The sequence below is a fragment of the Berghia stephanieae genome, chromosome 8 (assembly GCF_034508935.2).
Source record: "Berghia stephanieae isolate SIO BIC M18660-M18661 chromosome 8, UCSD_Bste_1.3, whole genome shotgun sequence".
Classification (NCBI taxonomy): domain Eukaryota; kingdom Metazoa; phylum Mollusca; class Gastropoda; order Nudibranchia; family Aeolidiidae; genus Berghia; species Berghia stephanieae.
The window spans coordinates 22,545,745-22,563,244 of NC_088367.1; the positions used below are offsets into that span (position 1 = coordinate 22,545,745).

Genomic DNA, 17,500 nt, shown 5'->3' on the forward strand with positions numbered 1-17,500 from the left:
CGGACCCATTCCCGTCAGGTCAAACAAGCGCTTACTTTATTTGTAACCGTATTCATCTTTTTTTTTCTTTCTAAAGTTATCGGAGTAACAGATCTACATATAATACATTCTGGTAAGTTAGAACAAATATTAATACAACAGCTTCGATCTTTATTTGTAACCGTATTAGGTGAAAAAGCCCAATTCATCTTTTTTTTTTCTTTCTAAAGTTATCGGAGTAACAGATCTATATATAATACATTCTGGTAAGTTAGAACAAAAATTAATATAACAGCTTCGATAATGAACACAATACCAAAATAAACCGAGATGAAATGGACGTCTCTGGTTTCATCTTTGCGATCTTCAGCTTATGTCGATGATTAGATGGAAGCGTCCATTATTCCATTTGACTTATGGTTATTTATTTCAAAATTAACGGAACGTTAAAACTTTGATTTAGATCCAGAATCAATAATACGTAACACACCCCTAGCCAACAGTATCACTTAACATATAAAAAGTAGTCAACAAAAAATGAAGATAACAGCTTCAGAAATGAACAAAAGAACAAGCACGGAACGGTTCGATCTCAAAACCCTTTATTCTGCCAACAAAAAAAAGACAATAAAAACATAAATGCATTACCAAAAAAAAAAAAAAGTTTAAAAAATCAGATGGACGGTAGGGAAATATTGGGTGCGTCCTTTCTGTAACGAAGAAGGGCTTTGAGCCCGAAACGTTCCATGTTTAGTATTTTGTTATTTTTTGAAGCTGTTACATTCATTTTTCGTTTATTACTTTTTTTTTACAGTCCACTCATCTTCTAGCATGTTAGTCTCACTGTCACCTAATATGCAGGACGGAACATGACATGACGCCTGTTAGGCGATTTTACAATCCTTTAAATCAAATCTCTCAGTTCAATCTTTTGAGACAAACCCGTCTGAACATCGACATTAGCAAGTTCACGATTTAATTCATTCCAACACGACACCCGGCGTCCTGTGACGACGTCTGAGGACAAATCCTGGGTTTCTTCCGAATGATGACTTATTTTTATGGTTGTATGTTTTCCTTTCTTGTATAGATGTAGATTAAGTCAAAGTAATATCAATGGTTGAGTTTTTATTCTGCGATTGGCACTTGTCATAATATCTTTATGAGTCATTAAACCCATTTTACTCTTATTCCATCCTTGCTAAGTATCCAGACGGTTGTGTATTTGAGGCTTAGTTGTTGACCGGGACATCAATAATATGTCTACACATCAATTTATCATCTGGTTACTGTCCTTTCTGTTGTCAAAATACGATGTCAATCATTTTTCTATTTATAATGGTATGAGGTCGATCGTTTAGGTTCAGGGAACGTAATCGTTAACTTGTTATTGGCAATTTCAATCCTACTTCCTTTTGAAAACCAATTCCTGTTGAGTGGGAGGTCTAAGGTTTTGTACGCTGGGCGTACGAGCAGGTGTCGGCAACTTACGAAAGTTTTCATCCATGTAGCCGACATCTAAAATCTCACGGGATATAGCGGCTCTATAGATAGAATAAAGTTGACGTCACTCGGGTCTTTGTTATTGTTTTTTTTTTTTTGCCATCCGCGTATATGAGTAATTCTCACTAAACTTTAATAACCAGGCACAAACGTTCGGGGTTACACATAGTTTTGTGATGGTCCGCTATACTTCCGGATGGCAATGCTGTGATCTTCTTAGCCGAAGCGCACATTATCTATATGATATACACCGGTAGGAAAATAAGATATCCGTTTCATATGACAATTTAAAAAAGAAAATGGATAAGGAAGCCTCTACTTCTTCATTTATTTATATTGGTTATATACATTGATTTATATCAAAACATAGGAATAAGATGGGAAATAATGCGCTTTTCTAGAGTTATGACAACGAAATCCCAAAGCTACACATTAAGCATACATATCAAATGTTAACATGGTATGGTTTTAGTACCCAATTATCGAACGTGCTTTATCATATAATCTGACATCTAAAATTTAGGTAAAATGATCAGCTCTGTGGTATTCTTGTATGCCTTCAGACCGGTACGTCGCTGGTTTGAGCTCTGGGTACAAAACAAATGAGTCCATGAAAATAACTCCTTATTCACATTTCTTCACCATACTTATAAGGTGTAAAATGAGTTCCTGTCTGTTAACAGCGGGAGAAGTGAGTTCTGTTTTAACTGAGCAATGGGGATTCCCGATATAGAAGTTCAATTTTTAAAAAGTAACCAAGCAACTTGTGAATTGTTGTCGAGTATATTTTTGGGGGGTCAGAATGATAATTTATTATTTTAAAATTACGTCCTTCAGCGCGGCATCGTGAAGTGCCGTCGCTCAGGCATTCCATGGAGGCATGTAAATAGTCCATCGAACAGATGAACAGGAACCACACATCTTGGCAAAAATGAACATAATATTGGGGATTAATAATATTGGCCAAGGTAAAAAAAAAAAACGAAAGTGCCTGAAGCGGTGGGCTTGATCCGTGTACTTTCGGGTCACAGTGCATTGCCTTAACCACTCGACCACCTCGCCAAAATAATTTTAAAGAAAGTGTTTTGTCAGAGACAGTAATAGACTGGTGAATTGAGAATCTGTCTAGCATTGTCACTTGTCACTGTTGAAGAGTTTGCTCTCTTTGACACTTGAGTGGTTCTTTGTCCACTCTGGTCTACGATGACGGAAATTTCAGCAGACCTACCAACTTTTACGAAATATTCCGTAGAATTACGCAATTTTGGCTCGAGTTTCAGAACTCAATGAGCATCTCTAATTCATTAAATGGCAATAATGAAAGTCATTATTGAAAATGACAGTAAATGCCAAACTATATAATTTTAAGGATTTTGCATGAGATTATAACGGAGAAAAGCCTATTCTTCCTCCTCCTCCTCCTCCTCTTCTTCTTCTTCTTCTTCTTCTTTTTCTTCTTCTTCTCAAGATCCATGGCGCCGGCGTTTATCCCTGTTTCCATAGAGTGAAACGGACATTAGCGATAATAATTGCTTTCTAACCTTTGAATGGGACGCTGGTCTATTGCAAATTACTTTCCGACAGATCTAACAAACCCAGTTACCCCATCACGGGGGGTGGACAGGCAGGGAATCAGATAAATATCTCAGTTTCACCTAGGATTCATCCATGGTCCCTTAGCGTGTGAAGCGAGTGTTCTACCAACTGATCTATTAGGACTCTCTTCTTAATGATCAAATTTAAGCCTAATTTGTTAAACTTGGTTGATAACAAATGCCCCGCATGAGGAGAGGAATTAATAAATAGAGGTACCTAAATGAGTAAATAAAACGGGAAATAAAAGAATGTTGTATCTTCATTTTTAATAAGTTAGGTTTCCCTTCGTCATTTTGAATACACATTTAGAATACTTAGAATTCCATTTCCGTAGATGATAATAATATTTAATCAAGCCAATCTCTCGCCATTTAACTGTGACTAACAATTACAAAGATAATAACTGAAAAATCAATGACAAACTATTGTTAACCTCCACGTAATCTACTTCATTTAGAGGTTTTTAGTTCAATTCCCAGCTGGATTTATGCCTATTGAACCACTGTCATTGTTGAGATTTTAATTCCTTTTTGATAACGGGTTCTAATATCAATTTTTCTTTATCAATATTAAAACAACAATACACTTGCCGTAACGTTTGGTTGGGTTTGAAAGGGCCAAATTGCTTCACATGAACAATGAATGAATTCTGTCGATGATTGCAAATCACTTTAAAGTTGACTTTTTGTCTATCTATTGATTTTGATGTAAGAAAAATCAAATGCTTTTAATATGTTCAATGCGTTTTTATCCACTCATGGCGAGATGTGTTATTTCCTATTTCTACTACTACTACTACTACTACTACTACTACTACTACTACTACTACTACTACTACTACTACTACTACTACTACTACTACTACTACTACTGCTGCTACTACTACTACTACTACTACTACTACTACTACTACCACTACTACTACTACTACTACTACTACTACTACTACTACTACTACTACTACTACTACTACTACTACTTCTTCTACTACTACTACTACTACTACTACTACTACCACTATAACTAAAGATTTGTTTTCTTTTGTGGCCAAAGACGTATCTCTTTGACGTCATTTTTTAGTCAGTGCCAGGCTATAGATAAAACGAAGTTGACGTCTCTCATGTCTTTGTTATCGTCTTTTTGCCATCCATGTTTCTGAGTAATACGCTTCAAAGGTCGTAACGTCACTTCCCTCATAATGACGCATGGTAACTTAGTAACTGGCTCTATACTATCGGAACAATGGCGGACGCCCTTATGAAGTATTTCTCCGACAAGCATAAAAGCGTACCCAGAGGGAAACAAAACGAAATAAATCTGATCATGTTTTGACTTTTACACATTCTGATCACAAGCAACATGAAAAGTTCTAGCCAGCATGAAGAATAAAAAGTACCGATTTTCTTTGTTTAGAGCACTACTAACGACAACTCAGGTGGCCCTTCAAAAACCTAAAAATTGACGTCAAAAGATACGTCCTAGTGGGTCCTAGTGTCAGGCTGTAAGTTCACGATAGCTACGTATTAGAGACGATATAATGGTATATATTATGAGAGAACAGCTGTGAAAAAGGCACCTATAGATGCTGTGCGCTTGGCTTAAAAACTCACAACATCGCCATCCGGAAATATAACGGACTAACACACAAAACTATGTGTAACCTTGAACGTGTATAGTCAGGTAAATACAGTTTAGTGAAAATTACTTAATAAACATGGGTGCAAAAAACAAAAACAAACCAACAACGAAAACATGAGTGACGTCAATTTCGTTCTATCTATTGTGATCGCAGTACTTCACACAGCCAGACAAGTTGTGGGCGTTTCCTACATAACAATACAGTCAATTTCTGCCAGGGCAATATCTGAATAATTCTGCATGGAGGATTCTATTTTTTTTTATTCTTCTTTTTTCTTTTCCTCTTTGTTCTCTTTTGTATTTTATTGAGCTCTTTGTACCTATACACACACACACACACACATATATATATATATATATATATATATATATATATATATATATATATATATATATATATATATATATGTGTGTGTGTGTGTGTGTGTGCGTGTGTGGGTTTGTGTGTGTATTTGTGTGTGTGTTTGTGTGTGTGCGTGTGTGGGTTTGTGTGTGTATTTGTGTGTGTGTTTGTGTGTAATATAATGTGAAGGAAAAAACAACCTTCAGAGCCATGAGGCCCATGGAGCCTGAGTTTATTCCGGTTTCTATAGCGTGAAACGGACAATAGCAATTGCTCACTATCCTTTGGATAGGACGCTAGTCGATCTCACAAAACTGTGAAGAGAGACGACTTTCAAATCCTCCTAAGTCACATTTTCATCATTCATAGCAAACTGCGATTCTTTTGTCATTTATTTTGTGACGTAAAGAGGAAAATACTAGTCTTGCTAACCTCAAAGAACAATAGATAGTATGCGCTTGACTAAGAAGTTCACAACATTGCCATCCGGAAGTAAAACGGACCAACACACAAAACTGTGTGTAACCGCGAACGTTTATAGTCTGGTTAATACAGTTTAGTGAGAATTACCCATAAACGCGGATGGCAAAAAACCCAATAACATTGACCTGAGTGACGTCATCTTCGATTCGAACTATCTATAGATAGAATGCGCTTGGCCAAGGAGTTCACAACATTGCCATCCGGAAGTATAACGGACCAACACACAAACTCTGTGTAATCATGAACTTTTATAGTCTGGTTAATACAGTTTAGTGAGAACAACTCACAAACGCGGATGGCAAAAACAATAACAAAGGCCTGAGTGACGTCATCTTCGAACTATCTATACCCTGAGTCAAAGTTCAATTTTTTGCTCTGTAGGTTCAAAAGTGTCCAATTAATACATTGCCTTAGAGTGTTCATTCAAGTTCTGGTGCAGATAGCTGGTCTTAATTGTGGAATGACACTCGCTTTCGCATTGGAAGGACCTGGGTTCGAGGCCTCGTACGGCGCACAGTTGAGTCCTTTGAAAACGCTCTTTACTCACATTCTTTCACTGGCCGTTAACAGCGTTGTCTCTGACGGAGAAAAGATTGTAATATCGCCTAACAGATGTCATGTCTCGTTCTACGTGTTACGTGTTGCTGTTGGTAATGGACGCCATGTAAAGCGCTTTGAGCACGTTTAGTGCATATTGCGTTATATAAAATATCTCACGTTTTTTTTCTTATCTGGATGTGACTTAGCGCGTTTTGAAAATAAAATAAGAATAATAAAAAAAAAGATTCCTTTTATTCATCCCATAGGGGAAATTAGTATCTAGCGTCTATTCCAAGGGAAGAATAACACAGGCGTCAGCCGCAATGCAGCGCCGCAAACTGAGCTAGGGCGAGGCGACTTACGCAAGGCCACGCAACGTAGCGGGTAGGTATTGGAACTCGATTCCTTTCGGGTACGAAGAAATGACCGTAGAGCTGAGCCACGCTGCCCTCCTCGTGTAATGTAATAATTAATAGACAGGTACAGCGCCCGGAATCCATAAAGTGTTTTAAGGCGATACGCATAAAAAGAAAGCAATAGTTAACACAAAACGCAGATACTATTACCAGATACTCAAAAGCCTGCATGAATAGGAATGTTTTAAAAAGTTTCCTAAATATTACCTAGCTGACGGTTTGGGGGGGGGGAGGTGAGGAGGAGGAGGAGGAGGAGGAGGAGGAGGAGGAGGAGGAGGAGGAGGAGGAGGAGGAGGAGGAGGAGGAGGAGGAGGAGGAGGAGGAAGGGGGACTTCGATTTTTTAATCAAATTTGTTCCATACCCCTAGGGCCCCAAAATATGTTTATAATTTTACTTCACAAAAGCCTGTTCGAATAGGAATGTTTTCAAAAGTTTCATAAAATTATAATTACCTAGCTGGCGGAGCGGGGGTTGGGGGGCCAGTGAGGGGGGGGGGGGGTCTTCGATTTCTTTATCTAATTTGTTGTTCCATGCTCCTAGGGCCCCAAATCTTTTTATCTTTTTTTTTTTGTCTGCTTGTTTTTTGTTTTTACTCAAATTGGTTTCTCTAGCATTTATTTGTAAGGCACCACTTAGTATCTACAGCGTACGTATGTTTCTTTAATTAAAGCTTGTTGTTGTTGTTGTTGTTCTTTTTTTTTGGTGTTATTGTTTTTCTTATTGTTGTTGATGTTTTTGCTGTTGTTGTTTTTATTTTTGTAAGGTTAAATTAAAAACGAAATACTTAAACATGAGCATTTGCATAGCGCAGTATTATTTCTTTTTCTCTTTAAAAAAAATTAAAGATAAGATCTGTTTTACTGGTCTCTCTAGTATTTGTAGAACATAATATACTCATGGGATCCCAAATCCTTTCATCTTCTTTTTCGTCTGTTAGTTTTACTTGTATGTTGTTACCCAAATTGGTCCTTCTAGCATTTGTAAGGCACCACTTAGTACAGCTTCTTTTTGTTTCTTTAATTAAAGCTTGTTGTTGTTGTTGTAAGGTTAAATGACCTGAGTTTGATACGAATTTTTATGGGTTCGTGGATAGCTCATACGGTAGAGTCACGCTCTCACTGGCCAGGCGGAGTTGTCGTACCAATAAGGTCGCAGGTTCAAACCCCATCACAGCCGCGAACATTTTTTATTCTCTATTGTCTTCTATTCACTTAGAAGCGTTCTCAAAGCGCTTTACAAGGGGTCCCTATCCAAATCAACACTTAACACATAAGACATAACACATGCGTCTGTCAGGCGGTAATACATTTTGTTTTCCGGTTGAGACACCGCTGTTTACGACCAGGTACTCTTTTTACAAATGTGAAAGAATGAGAGAATGTGAATAAAGAACCCTTTTAAGGATTCATTCTATGCGCTGCTTGTATCGGGACTCAAACCCATGACCGTCCGATCCGAAGTCGAGTGTCATATCTTAGTCGCACAAAGAGAAGTAATAAAACTGTTATCATCATCGTCGCCGTCACTATCATCGTCATCATCATCATCATCATCATCATCATCATCATCATCATCATCATCATCATCATCATAGAAAATATCTTGCATCAGTCACCACCCATTTAGAAACATCTTTCTTTTAGGGAAAAAAAGGGATCATTTATATTAAATTAAAAATAATATTATTGTCAGTTTACCTATCCGACGTTGGGTCCCAGTAGCTCAGTTGGTAGAGCGCTCGCTTCACGATCGAAGGGACCGAAATCGATCCCGGGTGCAGTCGATATTTTTTCTGCCCCCCCCCCCCCCTTCTCCTCTGTCCACCCATCAGTGATTGAGTAGCTGGGCCTGTTAAATCTGAGTACTTTTTGTGATAGACTAGCGTCCTATCCAAAGGGTTGAAAGTAATTGTTATTATCCGTTTCACGCTATAGAAACCGGGATAAACTCCGATCTTTGTGCCCTTTGCGTGTGAAACGAGGAGCTATTGGGACCCCCATAATGTTAAAAAGAGGCAATAATTAATATTGTCCTCGATTATCAGACCTGCAAATGCGTGCACATAGGCCTATACCCCAACAGGATCCTACCACCTGCGACCTGCCATCCAAGAATCACCAACAGTCCCAAAGTGCAACCAAGCACCACAAGATGCAAACCACCTCGTACTAGATTGCCCAGAGACAAAACTTGAAGGGGGATTTGAAACCATCAACAAATGTGATGAGGACTTCCGAACCTGGATTGATACCTTGAACATAGAAGTGTAGCCGAACGATACTACTACTACTACTTTGTGCCGCTATGTGGTCTTGTGTTATGACAATCGCTTTCGGATCGGAAGGTCCTGGGTTCGAGCCTCGGGCTCGGCGCATAGTTGAGTCCTTGGAAAAGGCTTTTTACTCACATTTCTTCACCGTACTCAGGTGTAAAATGAGTACCTGGCCGTTAACAGCGTTGTCTTTGTCCGAAAAATTGAAATCCGCCTAGCAGGCGTCATGTCCCGTCCTACATGTTAAATGTTGCTGTTGACCAGGGACCCCTTGTAAAGCGCTTTGAGCACATTTAGTCGATATTGCGCTATATAAAGCTCAAATATTTATTTACCACCTACACGGGTCTTCTCGCCGTGAAGAAACAACATAACATAAAACTTGACGTTAAAATGTCTTATCACCGTTCTGCATCCGTTAACTCCCCGTTCTATCCCGTAGATAAAGTTGGTACCTACTACCTACTGCACGTGCAATGAGAAAACATAATTTTTAATATTTGGGCAGAACATTTCTTCCCCCCCCCCCAACCCCACCCCCTCCCGGTCCACCCAGCAGTTATTTGCTAGCTGGGTCTGTTAGATCTGTTGGGAAAGAACTTTGCGATAGACGCATAGTTGTGTCCTTGGAAAAGGCTCTTTACTCACATTCTCTCTCCGTACTCAGGTGTAAAATGATTACCTGGCCGTTAACAGCGATGTCTTTGTCCGAAAAATTGTAATATCACCTAACAGGCGGTATGTCCCGTTCTACATGTTAAATGTTGCTGTTGACCAGGGACCCCTTGTAAAGCACTCTGAGCACGTTTAGTGGATATTGCTCTATATAAAAAGCTCATAACAAAATACATTTTTAAAGTACCTTGCGATAGACCAGCGTCATTGAGTCGGACCAACAAGTCCACATAGCCCGACGTTACGTTTATAAAACGTAGTCCTTCAGAGCCATGAAGTTTAAGCCCATGGAGCTGGAGTTTATCCCGGTTTATATAGCGTGAAACGGACATTTGCAACTGCTTACTACCCTTTGGATAGGACGCTTGTCTATCGCAAACTACTTTCCTCCTGATCGAACAGACCCAGCTACCCAGTCGTGTGAAACAAGTGCTCTACATACTGAGCTATCGGACCGACCCCTATTAACGTTTAAGGTTACAAAAAAATTTGATATTATGTTGTTACGATTGATCTGAACGTATGGCTCGGTGGCTCAGTAGTTTGTTAACCCTGGTCAGTAGCCGGACGGGTGGCAGTGATCCTTGGGTAAAGCATTTTATAGGCCTTACCTCATTAGACTCCGGTGTAAATGAATACTTGGAAATAGGCAGTCATGTTATTGTATGAATGTTAGTACAAAAAGGACGTATAGCGGGAGACTTGGACCGTATTGAATGGTAATATCAGTCCATAAGGCCTGGTAAGGAATTAGATTATAAATGAAATTATGTGATACGCGTTTAACTTGGAAAATAAGTGGAAATGCTCTGAAGAAATGTTCATGTTTATTTATTTTAATTATGATAATCCTAGTTTTACCCAAAGGTATTACATTGTTTTCATTTAATACTTCGTGATTACTTAAAGGTCATCTCTCGCTATCATTACATTGAATTATAGATAAAATGAAGTTGACGTCACTCAGGCCATTTAAAAAAATTGTATTTTGCCATCCACGTTTATGAGCAATTCTCAGTTAACAGTATTATCCAGACTATAAAAGTTCATGGTTACACATAGTTTTGTGTGTTGGTCCGTTATACTTCCGGATGGCAATTTCGTGAGTTTCTTAGCCAAGCGCATACTGTCTATAGAAGGAACGAAATTGACGTCACTCAGCTCTGTGCATTGTTTTTAGAGAGCCGTCTTTGGTGATTAATTCTTACTAAATAATGATACCAATCAGACTATAAACGTTCAAGGTTGCACAGTTTTGTGGGTTAATATAATATTATGTTATATATCAAAAGGTTTTCTGACCAAAACGGAAAAAAAACAACTGCTTTTTGTCATAGTACAAACGGTTGTGGATTGACAAGGTGATGAATGGCCTGATGTTCCTTTTGTGTGTTGATGCTGTAAGACTGCCGTAATCTGGAAAAATAGTTATTTGAAAATTTTGGCCAAAAAATTCGTCTTTCAAATATCGATCGATTTATATGGCAGTCATCTTGGCAAAAAACTCTCAAACTTAGGACTTCGCGAAGTCCCAGGTTTGCTAGTTTTTTTATTATATGAGGGTCATTTAAATCGATCGATATTTGAAGGACGAGTTTTCTGGCCAAATATTTAGATATAGGTTTTTCCAGAGTACGAGAGAAGACAGGTCGTAGTTTTAATGGAGGGATATTGGATACCTACCTGGCACCAGGACTACCAGATAGGGAGAGTTCTTTGTGGCCAATTTCGACTTCAAATGTGGCCAAATAAAACCTCACGTGGCCAAAACACTACCAACACCCTGATCCCTTCAAAAACTGTTCTGTTTTTTATAACATTTACCGACTTGATTGGGGGAGACGGGGGATGTTATTGAAAAATAAAAATAATATGTATCAAAATTAATAAAAGAAACATTGTTCCCTGTGTGGACAATTTTATCCAAAATTGGCCAGCCAGGTGGCGATCTGTCAGCTCTCCATGGCACCGTTATCATATCCATCAGTTGTTATGAGCTTATCTTACGTATACAATCTTAGTGGTTTAGTTATTAGCCAGGCGGTGTTAACAAATGAAGGTGTTTAACCAGTCAACTGCCGTACTCTAGAAAAACAAAACATGCATTAAAAAATTTGGCCAGAAAACTCGTCCTTCAAATATCGAATGACTTAGATATATGATCCTCATCTTAGCAAAAACTCTCAAACCTTGGACTTCGCGAATTCTTCCTGAAAGTCTCAAGTTTGCGAGATTTTGCCAAGACGATCTATATTTGAAGGACGAGTTTTCTGGCCAAATTTTTAAATAGGTATTTTTCCAGAGTACAACAGTTAACTGGTTAAAGTACACCGTGGCAATGTACGTATTTGGAATAGAATATCTAAGACTTATTCTTCTTCTTCTTCTTGTTCCAGTTCTTGTTCTTCTTCTTCTTGTTCTTCTTCTTCTTCTTCTTGTTCCAGTTCTTCTTCTTCTTCTTCTTCTTCTTCTTCTTCTTCTTCTTCTTCTTCTTCTTCTTCTTCTTCTTCTTCTTCTTCTTTCTTCTTCTTCTTCTTCTTCTTCTTGTTCTTCTTCTTCTTCTTCTTTCTTCTTCTTCTTCTTCTTCTTCTTCTTCTTCTTCTTCTTCTTCTTCTTCTTCTTCTTCTTCTTCTTCTTCTTCTTCTTCTTCTTCTTCTTCTTCTTCTTCTTCTTCTTCTTCTTCTTCTTCTTCTTCTTCTTCTTCTTCTTCTTCTTCTTCATATTCTTCTTCTTCTTCTTCTTCTTCTTCTTCTTCTTCTTCTTCTTCTTCTTCTTCTTCTTCTTCTTCTTCTTCTTCTTCTTCTTCTTCTTTCTTTCTTCTTCTTCTTCTTTCTTCTTCTTCTTCTTCTTCTTCTTCTTCTTCTTCTTCTTCTTCTTCTTCTTCTTCTTCTTCTCTTCTTCTTCTTCTTCTTCTTCTTCTTCTTCTTCTTCTTCTTCTTCTTCTTCTTCTTCTTCTTCTTTCTTCTTCTTCTTCTTCTTCTTCTTCTTCTTCTTCTTCTTCTTCTTCTTCTTCTCTTCTTCTCTTCCTCCCTCCTCCTCCTCTTCTTCTTCTTCTTCTTCTTCTTCTTCTTCTTCTTCTTCTTCTTCTTCTTCTTCTTCTTCTTCTTCTTCTTCTTCTTCTTCTTCTTCTTCTTCTTCTTCTCCTTCTTCTTTTCGAAACGCAAGCGCACCCCGCCCCTTCCCCCCCCCCCCTCCTTGTTTGAGCCTCATTATAGATGCTTTTTTTGTATTCCTTTGGCAACACCTAATTTGTCATATCTCTAGCCATTCTAACTTTCATTCCACTTACTCCATCTGTAATTCTAAGTGCCGAGCATTTTATTGATTTGTAAGTGGGCCGTAAACTCATGATTATTGTTATGTTATTGTTATCTGTGTTACTTAGTGGCTCAGCGGCACGGTGTCTCGTCTGATCACAAAAGTCAAGCAATGTTAAGCGTTTTCAGTCAGTGGCCGGGTGGATGAAAGTAGGTAATCGTGGAAGATTCAGGATCCTGATGTTTGTTCCTTTTGATAAGGCACATTACATACATCACCTTTCACCTAAGGTATGAATGAGTCCCTGGTTATTGGCAGCGATGGATATTGTAAGAGTATTAATACAAAAATACCCTGCCTGACAGAGACAACTGGTACTGTAAGAAATTGAAATATGATTCCATATTATGATCTACTGGGTGGCCGGGGATAAATAAAAAAAATTGAAGCGCATTGAGCATGGTAAATCCATAGACATGCGCTATATACATGTCTATATTTAGTTCATCCCGACATAATACCAGAGAAGGAGTTGGCGGATTACACAAAAACCACAACGTAATTACTCCCATTCTTTTTTCGTAGATAATCATTAATTAGTCATTAAGACTCTCGTTACGGGTACGTGCTAATACCTCACCTCATCGAGACGTAGAAACCGTTAAATACTCATTAACAAAATGGACATTTTTTTCAAGGTATGGCATCACAAAAAAAAATCTTCACAAATTATCCCCTCCAGTACCTCGTCCTGGAATTATCTATTGGTGCTATGAGTTTCGGTAAAATACTCACAAAATCCGCCAGCCGGATTTGACTTCTGGACACACAAAATTATGTGTAACCTTAAACTTTATAGTCTGCTTTATACTCGTATATACAATATAATGAGAATGATCATTAAAATTGCTATCTAAAAATAATAAAAAAAGAGCTGAGTGACGTCAACTTCGATATTCTTTACTTCTATTTTACTAGCATGTCCACCTCAATTGGCGTTTCCGACGTTATCCCCCTGCCACAAAGTTACAATACAAAATATCCATTCATTCTGTTGGCTTTCTCCACAATTGTACCTCTATAATTGTATCCAAACCACAGTAACATGGTCTGTCCGGTAATACCCCTGCCAAAAAGTTACAATACAAAATATCCATTCAATCCATTGGCTTTCTCCTCAATATGACCATCATCTCTACCTCATCAACATGGCATGTCCGGCGCTCCCCTTTGCTACAAAGTTACAATACAAATAAATACCCGTTAAATCCAATCGCTTTCACCTAAAGTACACTTCTATAATTCTACCATAATCCAGACCACAGTAACATGGTCTGTCCGGTGATAACCTTGCCACAAAGTTACAATACAAAAGATCCATTCAATCCATTGGCTTTCTCCATGGTTGTATCTCTATAATTGTATCAAAACCACAGTAACATAGTAGTCTTTCCGGTGACAACCCTGCCACAAAGTTACAATACAAAATATGCATTCGATCTAGTGGCGTTCTCCTCAACTTTGCTTCTACAATTTTACCATCATGTCCACCTCATAAAACATGGCGTTTTCCTGTGACGCCTCCTGACACAAAGTTACATTAGAAGTTAACTATTCAATCTATTAGCTTTCTCTCCGTGAGTGTATTTCAATGTTATCATCATTTCTGCAACATCCACATGGCGGCCCGGTGACGCACCTCTGCCGCAAAAGGTACAGTACAAAATATCCATTCAATCCAGTCTCTTTCTCCTCAATAATAAGTGATACTAAACGAACATGTCAAATGCTCACAACATCCGCCAGCCGGATTCAACATACCAACAGACAACAAAATAAGAGGAAGTGATCCAAGTTTATCTTCCCCACTCAAGAGTGGATGCCCAATTCTACTTGTTCATACAATCGACATTGAGACGGTGGAATAGTCTCACATCTCCAATGAAATAAAAATACTGTGGTCTGTGGAATCTTCAAAATTGAAGTTAAAGACTAAAAATGAAGAAGAAGTATGTTGGTATGTTTAATCTGACTGTCGGATGTCGTGAGTATTTTAAACGCATAGTATCATTACTTCTATAACATTGGCATTAGCTCTGGAAGAAAACAATGGCTTTTCCTGTGACGCTCCTTGCCACAAAGTTACAACACAAAATATCCATTCAATCCAAACATCCATGGGTCAGTTTAATCGATCGAAATTTGGAGAATGAGTTTATCTGGCTAAGATGTTAAAATACGTATTCTCTTTTATTGTTTTTTCTATTTTTGGATTTTTAATTTTTTCTTTATTTTGAATTTTTTTTAGCGTTGATAGCGTAGCGTTCGTTTGCGGAAGCAGTTGTTTTATTGTCATTTTTACTACCTCCTGATTGATAATCTTAACTAGCGTGTGTGTTTACATCATTATTTTACCCACCACGCGTGATACCTACGTTTGTTTTATGGCAAAACTACCAAAGATCTGTCAAAGCTATGGAGAGTTTACCTGAATAAAACTTCAATTAAATATGTTCATCCCCCTCCCCGCCCCCCTACATTCACATTACCAGTTTACAGCCGTACTCTGAAAAGACACGTATTTTAAAATTTGGCCAAAAAAAACAAACTCGTCCTTTAAATATCGATCGATTTAAAAGACTCCCATCTTGGCAAAAAACTCTCCAAGTTGGGATCTCGCGAGGTCTGACTTAAAGCCCCCCGTTTGAGAGGTTTTGCCAAGATGATGGCCATTTTAATAGATCGGTATTTGAAGACCGAGTTTTCTGGCCAAATTTTAAATACGTGCCTTTACAGAGTACGACATTTAACTGGTCCAAAAATAAGTTATGAATGTTTTTTTACATGAAGCATGTTAATCGTTTTACCATATTCCATCTCGCGGTGGGTGGAATTTCTCTTTGGGGTGGAGGAAAGTTGGTTGCCCTACCTCTGATCCGGTGGATTCCTCACCGGTCATCAGCCTTGCATTTCCTCTACGCCCCCCCCCCCCCCCCCCCCGTCCCCCTGCCCCTCCTCCCATTACCTACGCCTATAAAATCATTTCTTAAACTATATTTACGATATAAAACTAGAGGTGCCTAAATGAGTCAATAAAATGAAGAAAATATAAAGGGAATAAATGTGACTCAGATATTATAAGGGAACAACATAAAACAATCGACGTTTCGGCCTTTTGCAAGTTCAGTTCTGTGAGAGTTGATGGTTAGCGGCAATATGCATTAATTTTTACAGGTTTATTTACTAGGATGAAGAGTAGAGGGGTGTTTTAATACGAATTACATAGAAGACACTCATCGGTGGCTCGATAGCCAATAACAGATATTTATACGATTCTTACACTCTTGCTTTGTGGACTTACCGATGAGTTTCCAACGGCTTGCACGAGCTTGCGAGTGAGTGCGCGTTGGGAACAACGTTCGAATTCCAAACCTTAAGAGTGTAAAAATAACTTTTTTATTCTACTCCTCCATCAATATCCATTTCGTTATCTTTGAATAAAAGACATTTTGTTCTCCAACTTTCTATATTCCAGATACAATTCTTCATCATGGTTTCATTGAGTCACCTTTAGCATTTACCCTTTGACCTGAGGTGACCGAGTTTTCTCGGTGGCGACTACTCAGGCAGATCCAGCATGTACGGTCTGCTGATCCAGTCCTGTGTGGACCACATCAAGGAAAAGTACGGGGAAGAGATGTGGTACCTTGTCCAGAAAGAGTCTGGGATCACCAACACTGTCTTCAACACACACACAGTGTACGGCGAGGACACGATGGTGAAAATGGCCACCGCTCTGTCTCAGGTATGTAACATTAACATTAACTTTTGTACAAACACACACACACACACACACACACACACACACATATATATATATATTTTTAAACATGATAAAAAGTTTTTGAAAAAAAAAAAGAAAGAAAAAAAAAAAGCAAACAAAAACAAAGAAAATCCAAAAAAAAAAAAAAAAAAAGGGTCAACATTGGGAATCGAACCCGGTACTTTCAAAGTTGAAGTCTAACACCTTGTCCACTGCGCTACGGAGCCACCTGACTGTTCTTCACATTTAATAAGGTCTTTCTCAAACATTATTTTACCTTCAATGCAACTTCTATTTTCTGGTTTTATATTTCGATTTTTTAAGTTATTAATATTTTTATATAAATTTATTAACAAAGACATCCTACAGATGTCACAATATAGCTTTCGCCATGTCCAAATGAAGAAACACAATATCGCTAATGAAATTGGTTGGAATGCGCATGCGTGACGGAGGTGTATAAAAACGATCCGTTAAGATACACCGTCAACGGAGGTGCATAAAAACACTACGATATATATATATATATATAGATAGATAGATAGATAGATAGATAGATAGATAGTAATATGCGCTTGGCCAAGAAGCTCACAGCATTGCCACCAGGAAGTGTAACCTTGAACGTTTATTGTCTGGATAATACAGTTTATTTAGAATTACTCATAAACGCGGATGGCAAAAAACAAAACAATAACAAAGACTGAGTGACGTCAACTTCGAACTATCGTCACTCGGGGCTTTGTTATTGTTTATATTTTGCCATCCGCGTTTGTGAGTAATTCTCACTAAACTGTATTAACCAGACTATGTGTTGTTCCCTTATAATGTCCGTACGTTACACTTCCGGGTGGCAATCTGTGAGCTTCTTATCCAAGCGCATATTACTATCTATATATGTGTGTATGTAAAAAAGTTAAATCCTCCATTACAGAGGATGTTATTGGCTGACGAAGGGTTTTGAACCTAAAACGTT

General features: G+C 38.2%; 1 protein-coding gene and 1 long non-coding RNA gene across 6 annotated transcripts in view; one reads left to right on the plus strand and one right to left on the minus strand.

Moving 5' to 3' along the window:
• Nucleotides 1-17,500, minus strand: part of LOC144978380 (uncharacterized) — a 397,383-nt gene that overhangs the window by 322,473 nt on the left and 57,410 nt on the right. The window lies entirely within an intron of this gene.
• LOC144978379 (soluble guanylate cyclase gcy-31-like) overlaps nt 1-17,500 on the plus strand; it is a 195,678-nt gene that overhangs the window by 52,752 nt on the left and 125,426 nt on the right. For 4 of the 5 annotated variants that reach the window (XM_078924335.1, XM_078924334.1, XM_078924336.1 and 1 more), the window contains exon 4: nt 16,240-16,509. In XM_078924335.1, coding sequence (XP_078780461.1) covers nt 16,342-16,509 — 168 coding nt within the window. In that variant the 5' untranslated portion in view covers nt 16,240-16,341. Of the gene's footprint in view, nt 113-16,239; nt 16,510-17,500 lie in introns of all 5 variants that reach the window. The other variant, XM_078924333.1, reaches the window with a different exon arrangement.